The sequence below is a fragment of the Strigops habroptila genome, chromosome 20, assembly GCF_004027225.2.
Source record: "Strigops habroptila isolate Jane chromosome 20, bStrHab1.2.pri, whole genome shotgun sequence".
NCBI classification, from domain to species: domain Eukaryota; kingdom Metazoa; phylum Chordata; class Aves; order Psittaciformes; family Psittacidae; genus Strigops; species Strigops habroptila.
The window spans coordinates 4,229,016-4,246,251 of record NC_044296.2 but is presented as its reverse complement, the minus strand read 5'-3'; the positions used below and the strand labels follow the sequence as shown (position 1 = coordinate 4,246,251).

At 41.6% G+C, this 17,236-nt stretch overlaps 1 protein-coding gene across 6 annotated transcripts in view; it reads right to left on the bottom strand.

Annotated features, from left to right (window-relative positions):
• Positions 1-16,106, bottom strand: part of EPS15L1 (epidermal growth factor receptor pathway substrate 15 like 1) — a 42,201-nt gene extending 26,095 nt beyond the window's left edge. For 2 of the 6 annotated variants that reach the window (XM_030509287.1, XM_030509291.1), the window contains exons 1-13: positions 16,029-16,105; positions 10,965-11,003; positions 10,651-10,740; positions 10,244-10,291; positions 9,434-9,529; positions 8,786-8,848; positions 6,843-6,968; positions 5,229-5,288; positions 4,634-4,870; positions 3,712-3,869; positions 3,089-3,245; positions 2,076-2,138; positions 440-525 (exon numbers count right to left, since the gene is read on the bottom strand). In XM_030509287.1, the coding sequence (XP_030365147.1) occupies positions 440-525; positions 2,076-2,138; positions 3,089-3,245; positions 3,712-3,869; positions 4,634-4,870; positions 5,229-5,288; positions 6,843-6,968; positions 8,786-8,848; positions 9,434-9,529; positions 10,244-10,291; positions 10,651-10,740; positions 10,965-11,003; positions 16,029-16,058 (1,253 nt within the window). In that variant the 5' untranslated portion in view covers positions 16,059-16,105. Of the gene's footprint in view, positions 1-439; positions 526-2,075; positions 2,139-3,088; positions 3,246-3,711; positions 3,870-4,633; positions 4,871-5,228; positions 5,289-6,842; positions 6,969-8,785; positions 8,849-9,433; positions 9,530-10,243; positions 10,292-10,650; positions 10,741-10,964; positions 11,004-16,028 lie in introns of those variants that run through there. The other 4 variants (XM_030509288.1, XM_030509290.1, XM_030509289.1 and 1 more) reach the window with 4 other exon arrangements.
• Positions 16,107-17,236: the final 1,130 nt, after the last annotated feature.

Sequence of the window (17,236 nt, the reverse complement as noted above, 5' to 3'; positions counted from 1 at the left end):
CTCCCACACGAAGACAGGCTGAGAACATTGGGGCTGTTCAGCCTGGAGAAGAGAAGCTGCGTGGAGACCTCAGAGCAGCTTCCAGTGTCTGAAGGGGGCTACAAGGATGCTGGGGAGGGACCTTCATCAGGGACTGGAGTGATAGGACAAGGCATGATGGGTTCAAACTGAAACGGGGGAAGTTCAGGTTGGATATAAGGAAGAAATTCTTTACTGTGGTGAGACACTGGAACAGGTTGCCCAAAGAAGTGGTAAATGCTCCATCCCTTGCTGTGTCCAAGGCCAGGCTGGACAGAGCCTTGTGCGACATGGTCTAGTGTGAGGCATCCCTGCCCATGGCAGCGGGGTTGGCGATCTTAAGGACCTTTCCAACCCAAACCATTCTATGATTCTATGTTTCTCCTACTCCACCATTCTTTTAATAGTCCACAACCATTACCTCTGTAGCTGTGCAATTTCTTGACTAATATCATCCAGTTCCTTCACCCCTGTAAATTCGCCTGATCCAACGGAACTTGAACTATCCTGTTAAGAATGAAATAGTCTATTAAAACGCCAAGTTCTTACGAAGATTTGCCTTTACAAAAGCTGAGGACAAAGGTGGGACACAATCCTCATTATATGCATCTGCAAAATTCTATGGGAGACAACAAATTATTACGCAACAAGCACTGAGCACATCACACAGGTCTACCTGTGAGACAGAAGAATATTCTCCATGTCCATATAACAGATGGGACAGTTGAAACACACAGCAGTGAAAGGACATGCACAATGTCAATGAATAAACTGCAGGCAATAGTAGAATTAAAATTCAAACCCAAAAAACCCCAGCTCTGCTATAGTCAATAGCAAAGCTTCCAGGGAACTGAACAAAATCAGATTGAAATTACGATCTTCTTCAGCCCTGCCACAAATTAAAGCCAATTTCTGCACGTATACCCAATTTCCTGCAGGTCATTTCTACAGCCATTCAGGTGTGGATCAGGCAAGACACAGAGGGTATCACTTGACTTTTAGACAAGAAAGTTGTCATTAGAAGTTATTAAGAGAAGATCTCAGCATTTGGTACAAAATTTGTCATTATTATAGAAAGGATTGCTAGTTCTTTTAAAGAAAAAAACCACTGCAATGGAGCAAAACCTGCACCACTGAGCTCGCTGCCAGTATGACAAATCAGGAGACCTACCAGTTTTAAATAGCATTTTAGAAAGGAGCAAGTACAGTTTGCTTGCTTTGTTCACTCTGAGGCTGTGATAAGCACAGAAAGTTTGGCTTTATTCACTACAAAAAACCCCAAGAACCCAATCAACAAACCACAAACAGCACAGTAAAATGTGATTGTTTTGCAGAAAAAACAGGTGAATATACAGCTTAAGTTAATTAAGTCCTCACTTTTGGGTGAGTATTTCTTACTATGCCACTAAGTAATCCTAAATAACACCACCAATCCAGACTAATTATTCAAGCTGGCAAATCAAAAGCTTCTAGTATCACTTTTACATTTTCAGACCAGATACTGATTTGCTGAGAGATCTCTGCTATCTGCTGTGCAGGATGATAAGGTGTTACCCAATATGATTATGAAATAAGTTAAAATGAGCTGCTGCATTGGTTAGGATAACACAATTCATTGCTCCACAGGAACAGAAAACTGATCTGCTATGTTCACAGTAGCATACAGTTTATTCCACATTATATTCAGCTAAAACCACAGTAGATGGGGAAAAAAAAATACAGAGAACTGAAAATAATGGAAAGCTTAAAGCTCTCACACCAAGGTATATTTACTGCCCACAGCTTCAGGGAACTAGTACATGAGTAGCTTTAACATGCTAACACTGAAAACTTCTTGACAGACCAATGCATCCCAAATTGTTGAAGGAAGCAGTATCACCAGCTCAACAGCCAACACTGGGAACGTCACACTACTGTGGTACTATTGTCATGCCAAGAGCAAGTGGCACAGAACACATGAGCAAAGAGACAGGAGGAGTAGAAATAAGACCTTTTTTAAAGTTACAAGTAGTGTACATAAACCAATTTGCATTCTTTTGGACGTTACAATTACTCACACGACGCATTTCTGTTAGTGTTGAGATCTCAGTCCCTACAGAGGTCAAGTAACCTGACAGAGTCTGTAGAAAAAGGATACAGGAAAAACCACAAAAAGGACCAGAGCAACAGCAATCATTAAAATATATTTAGAGGCTCCAAAGCTTTCTGGTTAGGGAAAGCAGAAAAAGGAAAATACTATATAATTTATAGAAAAGATGAATATATTGACATGACAGAAGAAGAACAAGGGCTAATGGGTTCAAACTTAAAAAGGGGAGATTTAGGTTAGGCATAAGGAAGAAATTCTTTACTGTGAGAGTGGTAAGGCACTGGCACAGGGTGCCCAGAGAAGCTGTGGCTGCCCCATCCCTGGCAGTGTTCAAGGCCAGGTTGGACACAGGGGCTTGGAGCAACCTGCTCTAGTGGAAGGTGTCCCTGCCCATGGCAGGGGTTGGAACTGGATGAGCTTAAGGTCCTTTCCAACCCAAACCATTCTATGATTCTATGATTTATTCATTTAAGCTTCAGAAATACACTAACACACTATTGAGGAAAGGAATAAAGCAGGGGTTAGTAAAAGATTAGATGCTCCAGTAAAATGGTATTAACAGTGAAGGACATAGGACTACAGACCATCCTGCTACAAGGAATGAATCAACCACCAATTCCCAGAAACTAGGAAGTCACCACTCTTCATGTAGCCATTTAATTTTACATTTTACAGGAGGGGACAGGCTACTAAACCAGCTTTTAACAGTTCCCTGAAGTTAAAAAACCCCAACCCTTCTCTATAACAAAGGAGTATTTCCCATGATTCCTTTATTTATAGAATATTCTACTGCATTTTTCTTTACTTACTGTCTTGTGTTGTTAAAAAATTTATGTACATTTTCAAATGTTAAAGAATTTTGCAAGAGGAGATAAGGGGAAAGAAAAAGGCAATTTTGACTATAATACTACAAAAACCTCGAAGCTCATTACTTTCAAAGCACAAAAGCTCAGTATTATCTACAAATAATCAATGACTTGCCTGTATGGGAGTGTTCCTCTCTGAGGGAGGGATCATCTCTGGAGACAACACTTGTGGAGGATCAATCCCTTTACTGACCTTCTGTTGGATGAGATACATTGCTAGTGCAAACTGATCTTTGCTCAGCTTTCCCATCTGTCTTGTGTCTGCCAAAGCCCTGGTAAAAAATAGATCATACTTATAAACAAGAAAAGCTTATTTCTCCTCTACCAAGAAGCCTGAAATACACATATACCTGTAATTTCCTTTTGATTCAGCTCCATCAGAGCTTGCTTATTCTAGTGAAAGAGTTCCATAAACAGAGCAGTATTTTATTAGCCATATATTAACCGAATAGAACAGCGTTACCCTGAGAAACTATTTAGAGCCCTAGAACTTAAAAAAACCAACCACAGTTCACAGACTATACCCCCCTCCCAGAAAAGCAAAGTGAGAATTAATTTCTCCCTTATTTTTCCATATAGCCCAAATACCACAGTAACAGCAACAGGGCAATTATAAGAGGTTGGGGTTTTTGTTTGCGTTTTAGGGGGTTTTTTGATGTTAGGATCACTATTGTGGCTGGATAATCCAACTTCCCAGATCAGCAAGTTACAAAAATAGAGCTACTAGGGAATTCTTACCATATATGTGCTAGGAGATTCTGAGAGAGACCTGAATGCATAAAAATGTCTTTTACTTCTTGGCCACTCACAAACCCATCCATGTCTGTGTCTGTTTTTAAGAAAATGTCATCATATCGCACTTTTTCAGACATTGGTACCACCCAATTCACAGAGGGCTGGAAAACAAAGTTTTGTCTTTCAAGAGAAGGGAAACAGCCTCTATCAACACATTGAGAATACGTGACATTATTCAGAGCCAGAAGTGCTGAACATCTTGCACAATCCAATCTAATTGGTAAGTGGGTATTTCCCCACTTTTCCTATGAATGTTTTAGCTTAATACTTTTCTATCTGAATTATAAATATTGATAAACATTCCTTCTTTGGAATGCTTTGGAAAGCATTCATTCTTTGGAAATATGGACCCAACTAGGCATACTAAGTCCTCATGTTAATAACACAGGAACTTTAGTAGGTAGATTAATGATTGCCCAAAGAAGTGGTAAATGCTCCATCCCTGGCAGTGTCTAAGGCCAGGTTGGACAGAGCCTTGAGCAACATGATCTAGTGTGAGGTGTCCCTGCCCACGGCAGGGGGTTGGAACTAGATGATCTTAAGATCCTTTCCAACCCAAACCATCCTATAATTCTATGATTTCTTTGGTATTAAAGTAGATACATGACTGAAACCTTTCTACGTTTTCAATTTCTATGAAAAGTGAAAATTCCCCATAAGATTTGCTACCTCATGGTCACGGACTAAAATTCACTTCCTTTTCTTCCGCTCTTCCGAGTCCTTCCATTCTCATTTCATTCCCTCCACCCAAATTATCCAACAAAAACCACTTTTTCAGAAAAACGCTCACATGAGGCAGAAATCAAAAAGCAGGTTTATTTTTATCTGCAGTTTGCTGATTTTAAAAGAGAAAAACGATTTGTACCTGTGCTTGCTTAATGCTGTGCTTGGGAGACAAACTCCCCGTGCTGTTCAGACTGTTGACACTCCCATGAGAAGGGGTAGAACGGAGGCTGTCTTTTGGTGGAGGACTTGCAGGAAGAACAGGAACAGAACCAGGGAAGACAGGCGTCTTCTTTCTTTTAGAAGGTGGTATGAGAGAAGGGGGTAATAGTGAAGGAACTGGCTCTTTCTCGAGAGCTCTATATACCAAATGCATTGCCTGCAAAGGCAAAAAGGTCAGATAACATTAACAATTAGAAGAAAAAACTACAGGATGTTCCAGTGTCAGTCATTTACATCATACTAGAACAAAGACAGTAAGATTACAGATGCAAACCAGAGCAGATAATTTTGATTTTAATTCCAAAAAGTTTAATCTTGGTGACCTAGGCAAGAGTCAGCAGACAGATGAGAGAAAGATCATTTAATAGCTCCACATGAACAATTTAGATTAGAACAGTCAAATGTAGCAGAGAAAGCTGCAAAGCTCTTGAGAGAAAAACCTGAGCTCTTTGAGAAAAAACTAAGCAATCTGCTCTAAGAGACACACTGTGAATGGAGAATGTAAAGCAACCTACCACAGCAAATTCATCCTTGTCCAGGTGACCATCTTTATCAATATCACTGAGATCCCAGACCTACAGCAATTATGATAAAAACAATCATTTAGAGAACAAGTTACACTTTGTGCTTTTGATGTTAATCATCATCATATTAAGCATGCTCCCTAAAGACTCCTAACAGATTTTTGTGAAGACTGCATTAGTTATATTAGATCTAGTAACAGACTGGATTAGTTTTGTGGCAGCGTGAATCAACACTGCCTCTAACAAATTCTGGATGCAACATAGGCAGGATTTTCATCCTTCTATGATGCAGTTAAGGAATCATCAAGCTGACTAAAAACACTCAGAGGTGGCTTTCAGAAGGGTCCAGTGGGTGCGGGTTAGCAGATTGTCCAAATTTATTTTACAAGGAAGGGAAAATGTTTTAGAGAAGTCAATACACTTCTAATTTGCATTCTATGCCTCAATATTTAGTTTTAATTTCTTGTTAAAAGCAAAATAAAACAAAATTGTCCACCCCCCTGTGTTTTTTGTAGCAGAGAATTTAAGCATCTCTCAACTGTAGTTCATTATTAGGTCAAGTACAGCCAATGAAACTTGCAGGAGATTTAGAAGGATACAAAACTTTGGGTACTCTAATACTCAGCCATCAGCTAGCACTGTTTAATCATCAATATGACTTGGAGACAGTATGGCAGAGCGGACAGAGAGCTAAGACCGAGGCTCAACCATCTGAACTCTCCTCCCAGCTTTATCTCTGGTTCCCAGTACAAATTTAAGCCAGCTCATTAGCCCTTTGCCCATTTCCTCAGTCCCCTGTCTTGTCTGCAGACTCTTCTGGAACAGGAAAAAGCTTCCTAAATTTCTATCATGACAATAGCCAGATAAAATACAAGCCTTTCAAGGCCAAGTACTTCACAATATTCAAGTACAGAATGAAACCAAGTCGTATTTAGATTTTGTAGATAATCAGAGAAAGAGGCAGTTCTTCCTGAAAAGATTGAAGTGTACACAGATACAGCTCTTACACAGAATGCATTCAGTCATATCAATATGCAAAACATTAAAGAATCCATATTTTAAATGGATGCAAAAAAATACTTTAAGGTTTGCTTCCTTTGCAACTATGCAGTGGATGCACTAAACTCAGATCTCAGAAGTATTTATAAATATACATGAAAAAAAGAAAACTACTTGACAATTTGATAGCTACAATAAACTAGGATGTTTTAAAGTGTTCTCCTGTACTAACAGTGGATACACTTAACGGTATGTCTATTAACTTGTATTTGGAAAAATGACAAAACAGTGGAATATGATATAAAAGCCATTATGGTTTAGGAGAGCTTTTTCTTGTTTTGAAACAACCTAAGTAAAAATTTCCAGCTCTTAAAATGAATACAAAGATAATGAAGCCAACCTACTCCAGGGACCAAATTGATGCTATTATTACTATTTCTAAGTGGAAGACTTCAGAACCTACTTATTGTTCTTGTCTTATAGCATGCACTCAAGGTAATACCTCAGCCAAAACCTGATCCATGTTGGCAAGTTACATTTAAATATTTAACATTGCAACTACAAAAAGCTAAATAGAGAATAGCTAAATCTAAACAGCATACTTACCCTTCCTAGGATATCAAGAGGTAGCTTTGAATTCATCAGTACTGGTTTTACTTTGTCTCCTGAAAGTAAACCATTTACTGGCAAAAGGCTTTCAAAAATACCATCAAACTTTGCTTTTTCTTCCACCTAGTTGGTAAGAAATAGCCTGAATAAGTAAAAAAGTGTGCCTGTGTGAGTGTTGAAAATGAGATCTTGCAAGAAATTAAGACTGGTCAGTAAAGTATTCACTCTAAACTTCCGAGCTTTCTGGCAACTGCCACCATGCTGTATTTAAATGTAAACCCATGGAGCTGGATTTAGGAGCTTGATTTCAAAACTAAGGGTATGATAGCTAAGAGATTTTAACATGCAGCACGGAAGATGTGTTTCTATAGTGTTCTAAAAGGAGAATGCATTCTGATTAAAACACTGCTGACCAGATTTTAAACAAACTTTGACAAACTCTGTAGAACTAAAAACTATTCTTCCCATATAGCTTGCTTCCCACTTGAAAGTGCAACATGCAACTACAGAAAACAAAAAGGGAAAAAACAAAAAGGGAAAAAACAAAAAGGGAAAAAACAAAAAGGGAAAAAACAAAAAGGGAAAAACGGGGGGAAAAAACGGGGGGAAAAAACAGGGGGAAAAAACGGGGGGAAAAAACGGGGGGAAAAAAGGGGGGGGAAAAGGGGGGGAAAAAGGGGGGGAAAAAAGGGGGGGAAAAAAGGGGGGGAAAAAAAGGGGGGGGAAAAGGGGGGGAAAAAGGGGGGGAAAAAGGGGGGGAAAAAGGGGGGGAAAAAGGGGGGGAAAAAGGGGGGAAAAAGGGGGGGAAAAAGGGGGGGAAAAAGGGGGGAAAAAGGGGGGGAAAAAGGGGGGGAAAAAGGGGGGGAAAAAGGGGGGAAAAAGGGGGGAAAAGGGGGGAAAAGGGGGGAAAAGGGGGAAAAGGGGGGAAAAGGGGGGAAAAGGGGGGAAAAGGGGAGAAAAGGGGAGAAAAGGGGAGAAAAGGGGAGAAAAGGGGAGAAAAGGGGAGAAAAGGGGAGAAAAAGGGGAAAAGGGAAAAAAGGGGAAAAAAGGGGAAAAAAGGGGAAAAAGGGGAAAAGGGGAAAAAGGGGAAAAAGGGGAAAAAGGGGAAAAGGGAAAAAGGGGAAAAAGGGGAAAAAGGGGAAAAAGGGGAAAAAGGGGAAAAAGGGGAAAAAGGGGAAAAAGGGGAAAAAGGGAAAAAGGGAAAAAAGGGAAAAAGGGAAAAAGGGAAAAAAGGGAAAAAAGGGAAAAAAGGGAAAAAGGGAAAAGGGAAAAAAGGGAAAAAAGGGAAAAAAGGGAAAAAAGGGAAAAAAGGGAAAAAAGGGAAAAAAAGGGAAAAAAGGGAAAAAAGGGAAAAAAGGGAAAAAAGGGAAAAAAGGGAAAAAAGGGGAAAAAAAGGGAAAAAAGGGAAAAAAAGGGAAAAGGGAAAAAAGTTATTTTATTAAATTTCTACCTTTTGGAAATGGCTTGCATTTGAAAATTAACTAAATACAAATATCCCCATGTTTGTATCAAAAGTTCCTTTTTTCCAATGACATACATTGTGTGTATCACTGACTACTAATTAGAACATATGAACTCAAGCTTTAAATGAATACTTCAGGATGGATTTGGTGAAATGCTTTGCTGTTCTCAGTGGGGTTCCTTTATACAAACATGAAAGTGTCTACGGTAGGATTCCAGAGGAAATCCAGGCAGAAGATTAAAATTCATTGTGTCCTAAAAACATCACACCAGGGCTTCTCAAAGGCTCAGTTAATACTTATTTCACATATAAAACTACAGCTCAATATTCTCTATTGTGCAAAAGTCTGCCATCAGAAAGGGAGGACTTCTGAAATGGGAAATTTATTTGCTACAATATACTCTCACTGGGAAAATTACAGGCAAAGAAAATATTTACTTTTAAAGAATGGATGGAATGTGTTGTCTTTTACACTTACCCTAACAGCCCAGTGAGTTTCTGTTGAAGGTGGGGTGATCAGCAAAGGACTGCTAGTGTCGTGCTAAAAACCAAAGAATTTCTTATTTATATGTGTGTATATATATAAAATACACTTCTGTCTCTAATCCTCACTGATTGCTTTAAGAGATGGTTGTAGATATGAAGCTGAACTGCTCTGAAATAAAAAGCTGCACACATACCTAAATAAAAACATACGTCATACTGATTTATGCTATTACAGCACTTCAATAAGGACATTAGGTGCCTTAGGTACCAAACACAGAACTAAAGCAAGCTGAAGGAGGTTGCACAGCAGCTACGGCAGGCAAAGCTGCCGTCATGCCCTTTACTACAAACTCCTGTTGATCTACCCCCAAATTAATCTTGCCCCTCCTCCCCTTTTCTTTTTTCATAAATGTAGAGTTTAGCCACACCAGCTTCCTGAGCAAGCTGACTGTAGTTAAACTCGCAGCAGTTCTGCAGTCCAGGAAGGGGCTGGTACGTATTACTCAAGAAGACAGGACTATGGCAGCCCTGGTCTTAAGGAACAGTTTGACATATATGAAACAGAAGATTATTCCAGTGTTCCAACTGAAGCCTTAGTTCTCCTATAATAGACACATACATTGAGGTGCATATTACTTACAAATTTAGGAGGTGGCACAGTCAAGTTGAGACTGCTCAGGTTAACATCATGGCCATTCTGTGCACATGCTACAAGGCGCAATGCGACATAGAAACCCTACAAAAATGAGTGGTTTCTGTTAAAAAAGGAACCAGTCTAAATCAGTCTCCAATAACCCACTTATGATTTTTACTAACACTGTACATGTGAAACTCAGTAAAGCACAGAAACACCAGATTTGACAGAAACAACAGAATGAGTATGGCTCATTCCATTCACTGCATAGTGACAACTACCCTACTGCTTTTAAAGATGATTCAGGAAAAGCTTTACAGTAACATGGAACAAAGAGCAGAAAACTTCTAAGGTAGATTTTAAGGACTTTCCTATATTAAATTATTGACATTAAGAATGTCAACAATTTTTCTTAGAACTAATAATGTTTTTAAAAAATTTCACCTACAAGTAACAATTTCATCTACAAGTAACTTCCAAACCATTTTTACTAACGCTAATTTTTCATTCAAAAAAAGACTTCTAAAAAATAGATCTTAAAATCATAGTTCGTATTTGGGACTCTAATAATCATGTATCTATATATCACACATGGATTATTTGGAAAACGAGACAGAAAATTAGATCCAAACTTCTGCAGCAGCCTCACTAAGTAATATATTTGGATATGAGCAGTGCTACAAAAAACCCCAACTCACCTTGCAAACAGAAACTTAAAAACAGGTAAGGATAACTCCTACTGGTAACAGGATTTTCTTGAAACAAGGTTAATCTGTGGAAGATAATGTAAGAGCTCTACAGGAACATTTAATTTACCTGTTTATCCAAGTATCCTTTACCCTCTGGGTCAGCCAAATCCCATATCTGTGGGGATACAACATAAAAGCCATTGTGATTTTAAAATAGAACTTAACTCAGCTCAGCAGTTCATACTGCACGTCTCCTTGAAGTGCTTGTTGCAGCTTCCAAGTTATGATATACAATTATCTAATTCTCAAGTTAACAAGAAAAATGTTACACAAAAGACAATTTTTTCCTTTTAGATTCCTAAGAAACTCAGAACAATTCCTTGGAGCTATTACCAATCTGTGATTAACACAATGTTGAATGGCTCTGATTAGCATTCTACCAAATGCCTTTTTGCAAACCCCTTCTGCTCAATGTTAGATTCACTCAAGCAAGTGTAGGGATAATTACTGCATTATTTAATTCCCTCAACTTACTTTCCCAAGGATAATATCAGAGAGACCGGATTTTTTCAGGAACAGTGCAGCTTCACTTGCCCCAACTCTCCCCGTATATGTTGGATCTACCTGAAAGATAAAAGTTCACATTCAATTGAAGCATGGCTGTCATGAAAGCAGGGATGAGAAATTAAATGTATCGTCTCTAGGTCAAAAGGAGTTACACGAGCAAACATTACCACTCAGCAGAGAGAATTTACAGAAGCTTAGCACTGCAATGGGGAAAGGAAAGAGAGGGAAATTTTGGGGAAGAGGAAACTGCACTTTAGTTTTAGTTTTTTAAAAGAACCTACCTGTTTGTAGTAAGTTTCATATAATGGATTCCCAGTAAACTGAAAAACAAGAGAGATGTTAAGGAAACAAAGAATGAACTGCAATCACAGACAAGCCACCTTTAAGGACTGATGGGGAAAAAAGTGTATAGTACTTTGTGTATTAATTCTATTAAAAATATAAAATGGTATGTTAATTTGCTGTGTTCCTAACTGGATACCTGAAATCTAAGCGTGGATAACAGTGATCCCCCAAAACCTGCAGCCAACAGGCTACTGTCACCTCTTAAACAGCATTCAAACTCACACTTGCATTTGTAATTAACAACACTAAAGGGCAGTAAGGTTTTGTAAAGCAGCTTTGAACTATTTGCCATGGTATTTCAGATGACAGTTTGAGAACTACTGATGATAAAGGCAGTTTTCAACATAATGCTGACTTATCTCCTGCATTGTATATATACTTAAGGAATATTTTCAACAGGCAATTATACACACACACAGACAGAGCTCTGGTATCAAAATATGCCTGTGTTTATGCGTTTCCAGGATGAGGATCTTAAACTGAAACAGTAAAACCACCATAATAAATGAATGGTTAATTAACGAATGTCACAATTCCCTGACAATGTTTTTTGAGGATTTGAACTTGGTGTTATCACTGCATTACACCAGAGCAGCAGACACAAAGGCAGGCCCTGACCTTCTGGGATACTAAACAAGCAGATTCCTCTTCCCTCTTGCTAATGTTCCAAGCAAATGGGAACCCCAATGCCAAGAGAGGCAGAAGCCCGAACACCCATCTTCTCACTTGCCTCCTACAATTGCCACATGAGCTGTAGCCATGTGCAGGTTCTACCTCCACACCGCTCTCCAGCCTCAATGCCAAGAGCAAAAATGTTACAATCCCATCTCAAACAAGTCACCCCTTAGAGCAGCCAAAACCTTAAAACCCAAGCAAACGACCCAATAAACACAGTTGAATAAGCGAGATGTAGTGATGTTGAAACTGCTTGGGACAACTACTCTCCGCCTACAGGACATAAGTCAGACACCTGACGAACTATTACTCCACACTAATTCCCATCACTGGTATGTCACCTCCCAAATGGCCATCCACATGGCTTTCCAGACATTCTGCCTACACTGAGGGGAAGGGAGACAGAAATACAGTGAAAGAGAAGACCAGTGAAGAGCATGACATTTTATCTTACACATAGGGAATCTTTCTGTAAGTTTGCAATGAACATGCTAAATCTTAATTTAAGGAGCTATCCAAAATAACTAACCCCTATTAACCAAACACAAGCAAACACCAACTCTTTGAAGATCAAAAGTTCTACTTGGCTAGAAAAACCATGCATTTTCAGAAGAGCTTCCTAAGCATCTTACATGTACTTATACCCATCAACAAAACAAGCCGCTGCATCCTCCAACATCAGTCAGTAGCCTCTAGAAGCTCATGCTCTTCCAGAAGCTGGACAGGAGTTCAGAAGCAGCAAGCTGTGACCAGAACTCATAAACCTGACTCATCTTTTTGCCAGCTTGTAAATGATCACCATAGATCCACAGATAAGCACTGAGTTCCTATCCAGACCAGGAAACACATCATCCGGAGAAAAGGTGGAAGTAGGAAATAGCCTGTCCAACTCTGAATAAAACCTGGTATGTTTTAGCCAAACTATATAGCTCTTGTTTACCAGAAAGCTTAGAGAAGCTAGCCAAAGACCAGTTACAAGCTCTTGTGACTGATTTGTGAGTATCCTCAAGCACACAGAGACTGGATTCGTACCAAAATACAAAGCAAACCACTCCAGCAGCAGTACTGAATGATCTCATCCCATCACCAGGCATTCTTGTCATCCTCATTCAATGCTGTCAGCTGTGACATACAGCTGACTTACCTGACAGAGGTGGCAGGAATCCAGGGTGATGTGTCTAAATGCTGTGAAGTTTTTACTACAGCAATATATTCAGGCAAGTGCTGCTGGAAAGCACTTCATCACTTGATACTCAGAGTTTTACAAAGATGAAGCCTCTCTGACTGATTTACCTAAATGTCTGCACCTCTGTGATGAAGCAGACCAGACAAAATGGGCTCAAGAGATAAAAATAGCTGCCTACCCACCCGTCACCATGTGTGACTACAGCACTATCATTCAAGAGAATTCTGTAATTGGATGACATCTGCTGACGAAGAACCTACACAAGATACTGTCGATGCTGGCAGAGACAAACATTTTGAAGAGTCTGTAGTTGATGAGTGGTCAAAGGCTATAACCTCTTATACAGCAGTTCAGTTTAACAACTCTCTGGTTTCTATACCTACTCCATCATACCAAAACATCATCAATGAGCAACACTTTACACTGTCCCACAAAGACACACTTCAGAACCCTGGTTCCTTGTTGTTTGACCTCTAAGTTGATTTCCTATACAGATTTGAAGTTCAAGTCTTGAACTTGCACTCTCATAGCACATCTGGTATGCTGCATTTGTGGTGCACAGCACACACACAGATACAACTCCATGTCCCTTAATGCACACCTGGGGAAAAGGCAGGCGTAAGCTGCTGCCACCACAGCAATCGATAAATCTATCGATAAAGTTCCTATCAGCCGTCTTTCCTGAGGTCACCTCAGGACCACAAAGAACAGCGGATCAGATGAATTACTTTCCTTGGTGTGCTCCTGTTTCACAATTTTCTCTCAGCCACTCTTGTCACATCATATGATGGATGAAAATAGGTACCATGAAAGGGGGAAAAACATGGTGTTCCACAAAGATAAGACCAAAAAGAAGGTTGCTGCTGCCCCCAGATTACCTTTGCCCTTACTCTACCTGCTGAGTACCCCGAGTTGTCTCAGAGACTGAGCTACCAAATGATCTGTGCTGCCCCAATACCTCTAACATAACTCTCCATAACCTCCAAAGGCTGTAGGTTGAACATGCCTGGCCCAGTGGAAAGACCACTGATAAGATGAACAAATATTCAAGAAAATAAAGTCATCAAAGGTAAAACAACAACTGAAACGGGATCTAACTCCAAGAACTGCTTTTACACGCTTGCTCTTCGACTGGTTTTATGCATAAAGAGCTGAAACGTTGAACAGTTTGCAAACTGTTAGACATCTAAATTCTCTTTCATAAAAGCATAACCTCATAGAGGAATAGAAGCGTAATAAAATTCATTTACGAGAACAAATACCATTAAGTGCTTTCACATGCTTGAATTACCTGTATTGACTATAACCCTAGTATGTTGATATCAATATTCTTATTTTATACCTTACTGAGTGAATATACTTCAACATTACAGCACACATAACGTCTCCTACTCCTTTTAATACCATTTCTGGCATGTATTGTAACTAGCACATCTCTCATGAATTTGAGGCTATTAAAAGAGGAAGTTTATCAATTTCCAGGGAAATTCTGTTTACTGCCCTGATTACCACTAGATTATTCTTGATGGTTCAATACAGTAAAAGAAGTTTTAACACTAGAATGCTTTCACTAAATTAGTTAGAAAATAATAGGTCAAAATAACTGATATATTCACAGATTGTGGTCCTTTTTCCCTCAACATGTTATACAAAAGAAAATACCATTGACACCAGTCTCTCAAACATCAATTGGAATTTAAACAACACAGTAGCAGGATTCCAGCATGAGAAATATTTGGTATGTTTTTACCAATGTACTCCTTAAGTTCCACAACAACAAACTCTTTCCAGTCCAGAGTTTATTTCACACATATATTTTGCACCACGTTACTTCACTTGAAAACTTTTGATAACAGTTTGCATGTGCATGGATGTTTTCAGACGTTTCTGAACATGTTAATTTAATTCAACAGATGTTAATGAGGATTCTTACTGCTATTCAGAAGCTAAAAAGCAGTGTGCTCTCTTAATAAGACAAATTACATGTTACCCAAGCATCGCGTAACTCCACTGACAGATATATTCTCAGAGTATCACATATAAAAGTCCATTATTAAAAGGAAATAGATACATTTAAATCGTTAGAGCTACCAAGAGCAGTTGTTCTGAATTCCTGACTGGCCTAGCCACAGTGGAGAAAACAGTTTTCATTTCAAGGCACTGGAGGGTAGAGGGGTGGTGTTGCTTTTGTTTTAAAGGAAATAAGTAAACTGACTGTCTTCAGAGGAGCATAAAAAAAAGCATAAACAGTGATCACGCTGTTCAGGTTTAAATTATTTGGGTGAGAAATCAATCAAAAGCCTTGTAATGACAATAACAACCTACCCAAGGATCCCAACCATGAAGCCAGAGCTCAGAACAGCCTCTCCCGGAGGCATGCCACCCTCCCTGCGGGAGAGGCTCCAAGGTTCAGGGTCTTCCCTCCCCTGCAGAAGCCTCATTCTCCTGCTGTCGGCTGAAAACCTCCTTTTCATTCCTCCCTACCGGGTCCTCCACTGATGTGCCCGCGCCTGTGGCTGCGCTACTCGTGCACCTCCCAAACATTAAGCCCAGTCATGACAGCTAAAGGCGGCGTTAACCCCGTGTTACGGGCAGGAACACAGGGTGACGAGGCCAAAACCGGGGTCTCAGCAAACAGCGAGCCTACCCTCCTGCCGCCCAGCCCTGGAGCTCCGACCACCACCCGCGTGAGCCCCGCAGCTCGAACCCGGCAGCTGCAGCTCGGGGAGGGGAAACGATCCCAGAGCCTCGGCGCTGCCCTGCCCCTCCCCGGGGGGCAGCTCCGGGGCCTCCATGAGGGGAGGGCGCCAGCGCCTTTTGTGCCCCTACAGAACCGGCCGGCGCCCAGCCCCGGCCTGACAGCGGGGGACAGCCGGGGGCTGCTCCCCACAGCCCGGGGCCCGCTCCCCGCCGCGCACAGACCCTCTCCCGCCGCGGGCCGAGCCACCCCCGGCTGCGGGGAGAGGCAGGGCCTGTGCCCCAGCGCCGACCGGCCCCGGCTGCACCCGCCTGCGGGAGGGGAACGCGCCGGGGCGGGCCCGGTCCGTCTTCCTCGATCGGAGCTCAACCGCCGGGGGCCGGAGGGCCGCGTCCCCCCCCTCAGCCGCCCCCTGCGGTAGCGTCCGGCCGGGCCGGTTACCTGCTGGCTGAGGGGGATGAGCGCCGCCATCTTCCTCCCACTGATTCGGGCAGCGGCCGGGGCGGGAGGGGTGGGGGGAGGCGGGGCGAGCGGCGGCGGGAGGCCCCGGCCGCGCCTGGCACCGCGCGGCCCCGGGATGGGCCCTGTTGGGCCGCGGTTGCTCGTCGCTTAGCTCCGGAGACGCTCTTGACCTGGGAACAAAGCGAGCGCGGCTTATCTGTGCCCGGCAGCCGTTCCCCACCCCGCCAAGCCGGGGCTGCCCCCGCGGCTCCGTCCGGCGGCAGCTCAGCCCCTGCCTCCCGCAGTCTCTCTGCTCCCCGGCACGGCGCTTCTCCAGCTGCCTGGCGGTGACCTACCTACGGTACGGACAAAGTAGGTCTAGGGGAGACCCTGTGGAACGTTCTTCCAGGTAACTGATGGACTTGCATCCAGCTTTCTCCTGGACAAACCTAGTTATTTTACTTCATTCAACCTTGTCAAAACGGACTTCAAACTAAGCTCCCTGCGGTCTATGATAATATTTTCAGCATCAAATACAATAAAATTAAGAAATCCTTGACAGCAGTGTAGAAATATTGAACAGCAGCCTCAACAAGGGTAGGTCACTGTGGCAATATGAAAAATAAATCATCAGGAATTTGTTTAGGGGAAGAAAAGTACAGGGCAACTGCCATTACAGCGTATTTCAATAGCTTTCAAAGTTCTTCAACCCATAGCATCACTGGAATTGTTTTACAGGGGACAGCTCTCAGACAAGCAGAAGGGAAAGAATTTGACCTCAGCCGCTCCAAGACAAGAACCACCCAGCTTCATTCAGTTGGGCTTCCACAGATCCTCCCACTCCCTATCTCCTTACCACACACAACTTTGCTCAGCCTAGAGGTAAATGCACAACCACGGGCTCTGGAAGTCTGCCTTCAGTTTTTGCTAAATTTATAGCATTAGTTCATAGGGGAGGGAAAGAAAACATAAAAGAGCGGGAGGAGCTGAGAAGGAATGAAGGAAGTGACTGAACAAGTTACAAGAGAGTTACAGGACAGGTCAGACAGAAAAAGACACATCATTGTTTCAAATTCCTGCCTCACCACCCTAACTGGGGGGAAGAACACAAGTTGCCTGAATACATTTGAACTCCTAAGGACAGATTTGTGATGGACAGACTGTTGTCACTTAGGCCCCACACCATGACAGGGCACTAGAACATTCTG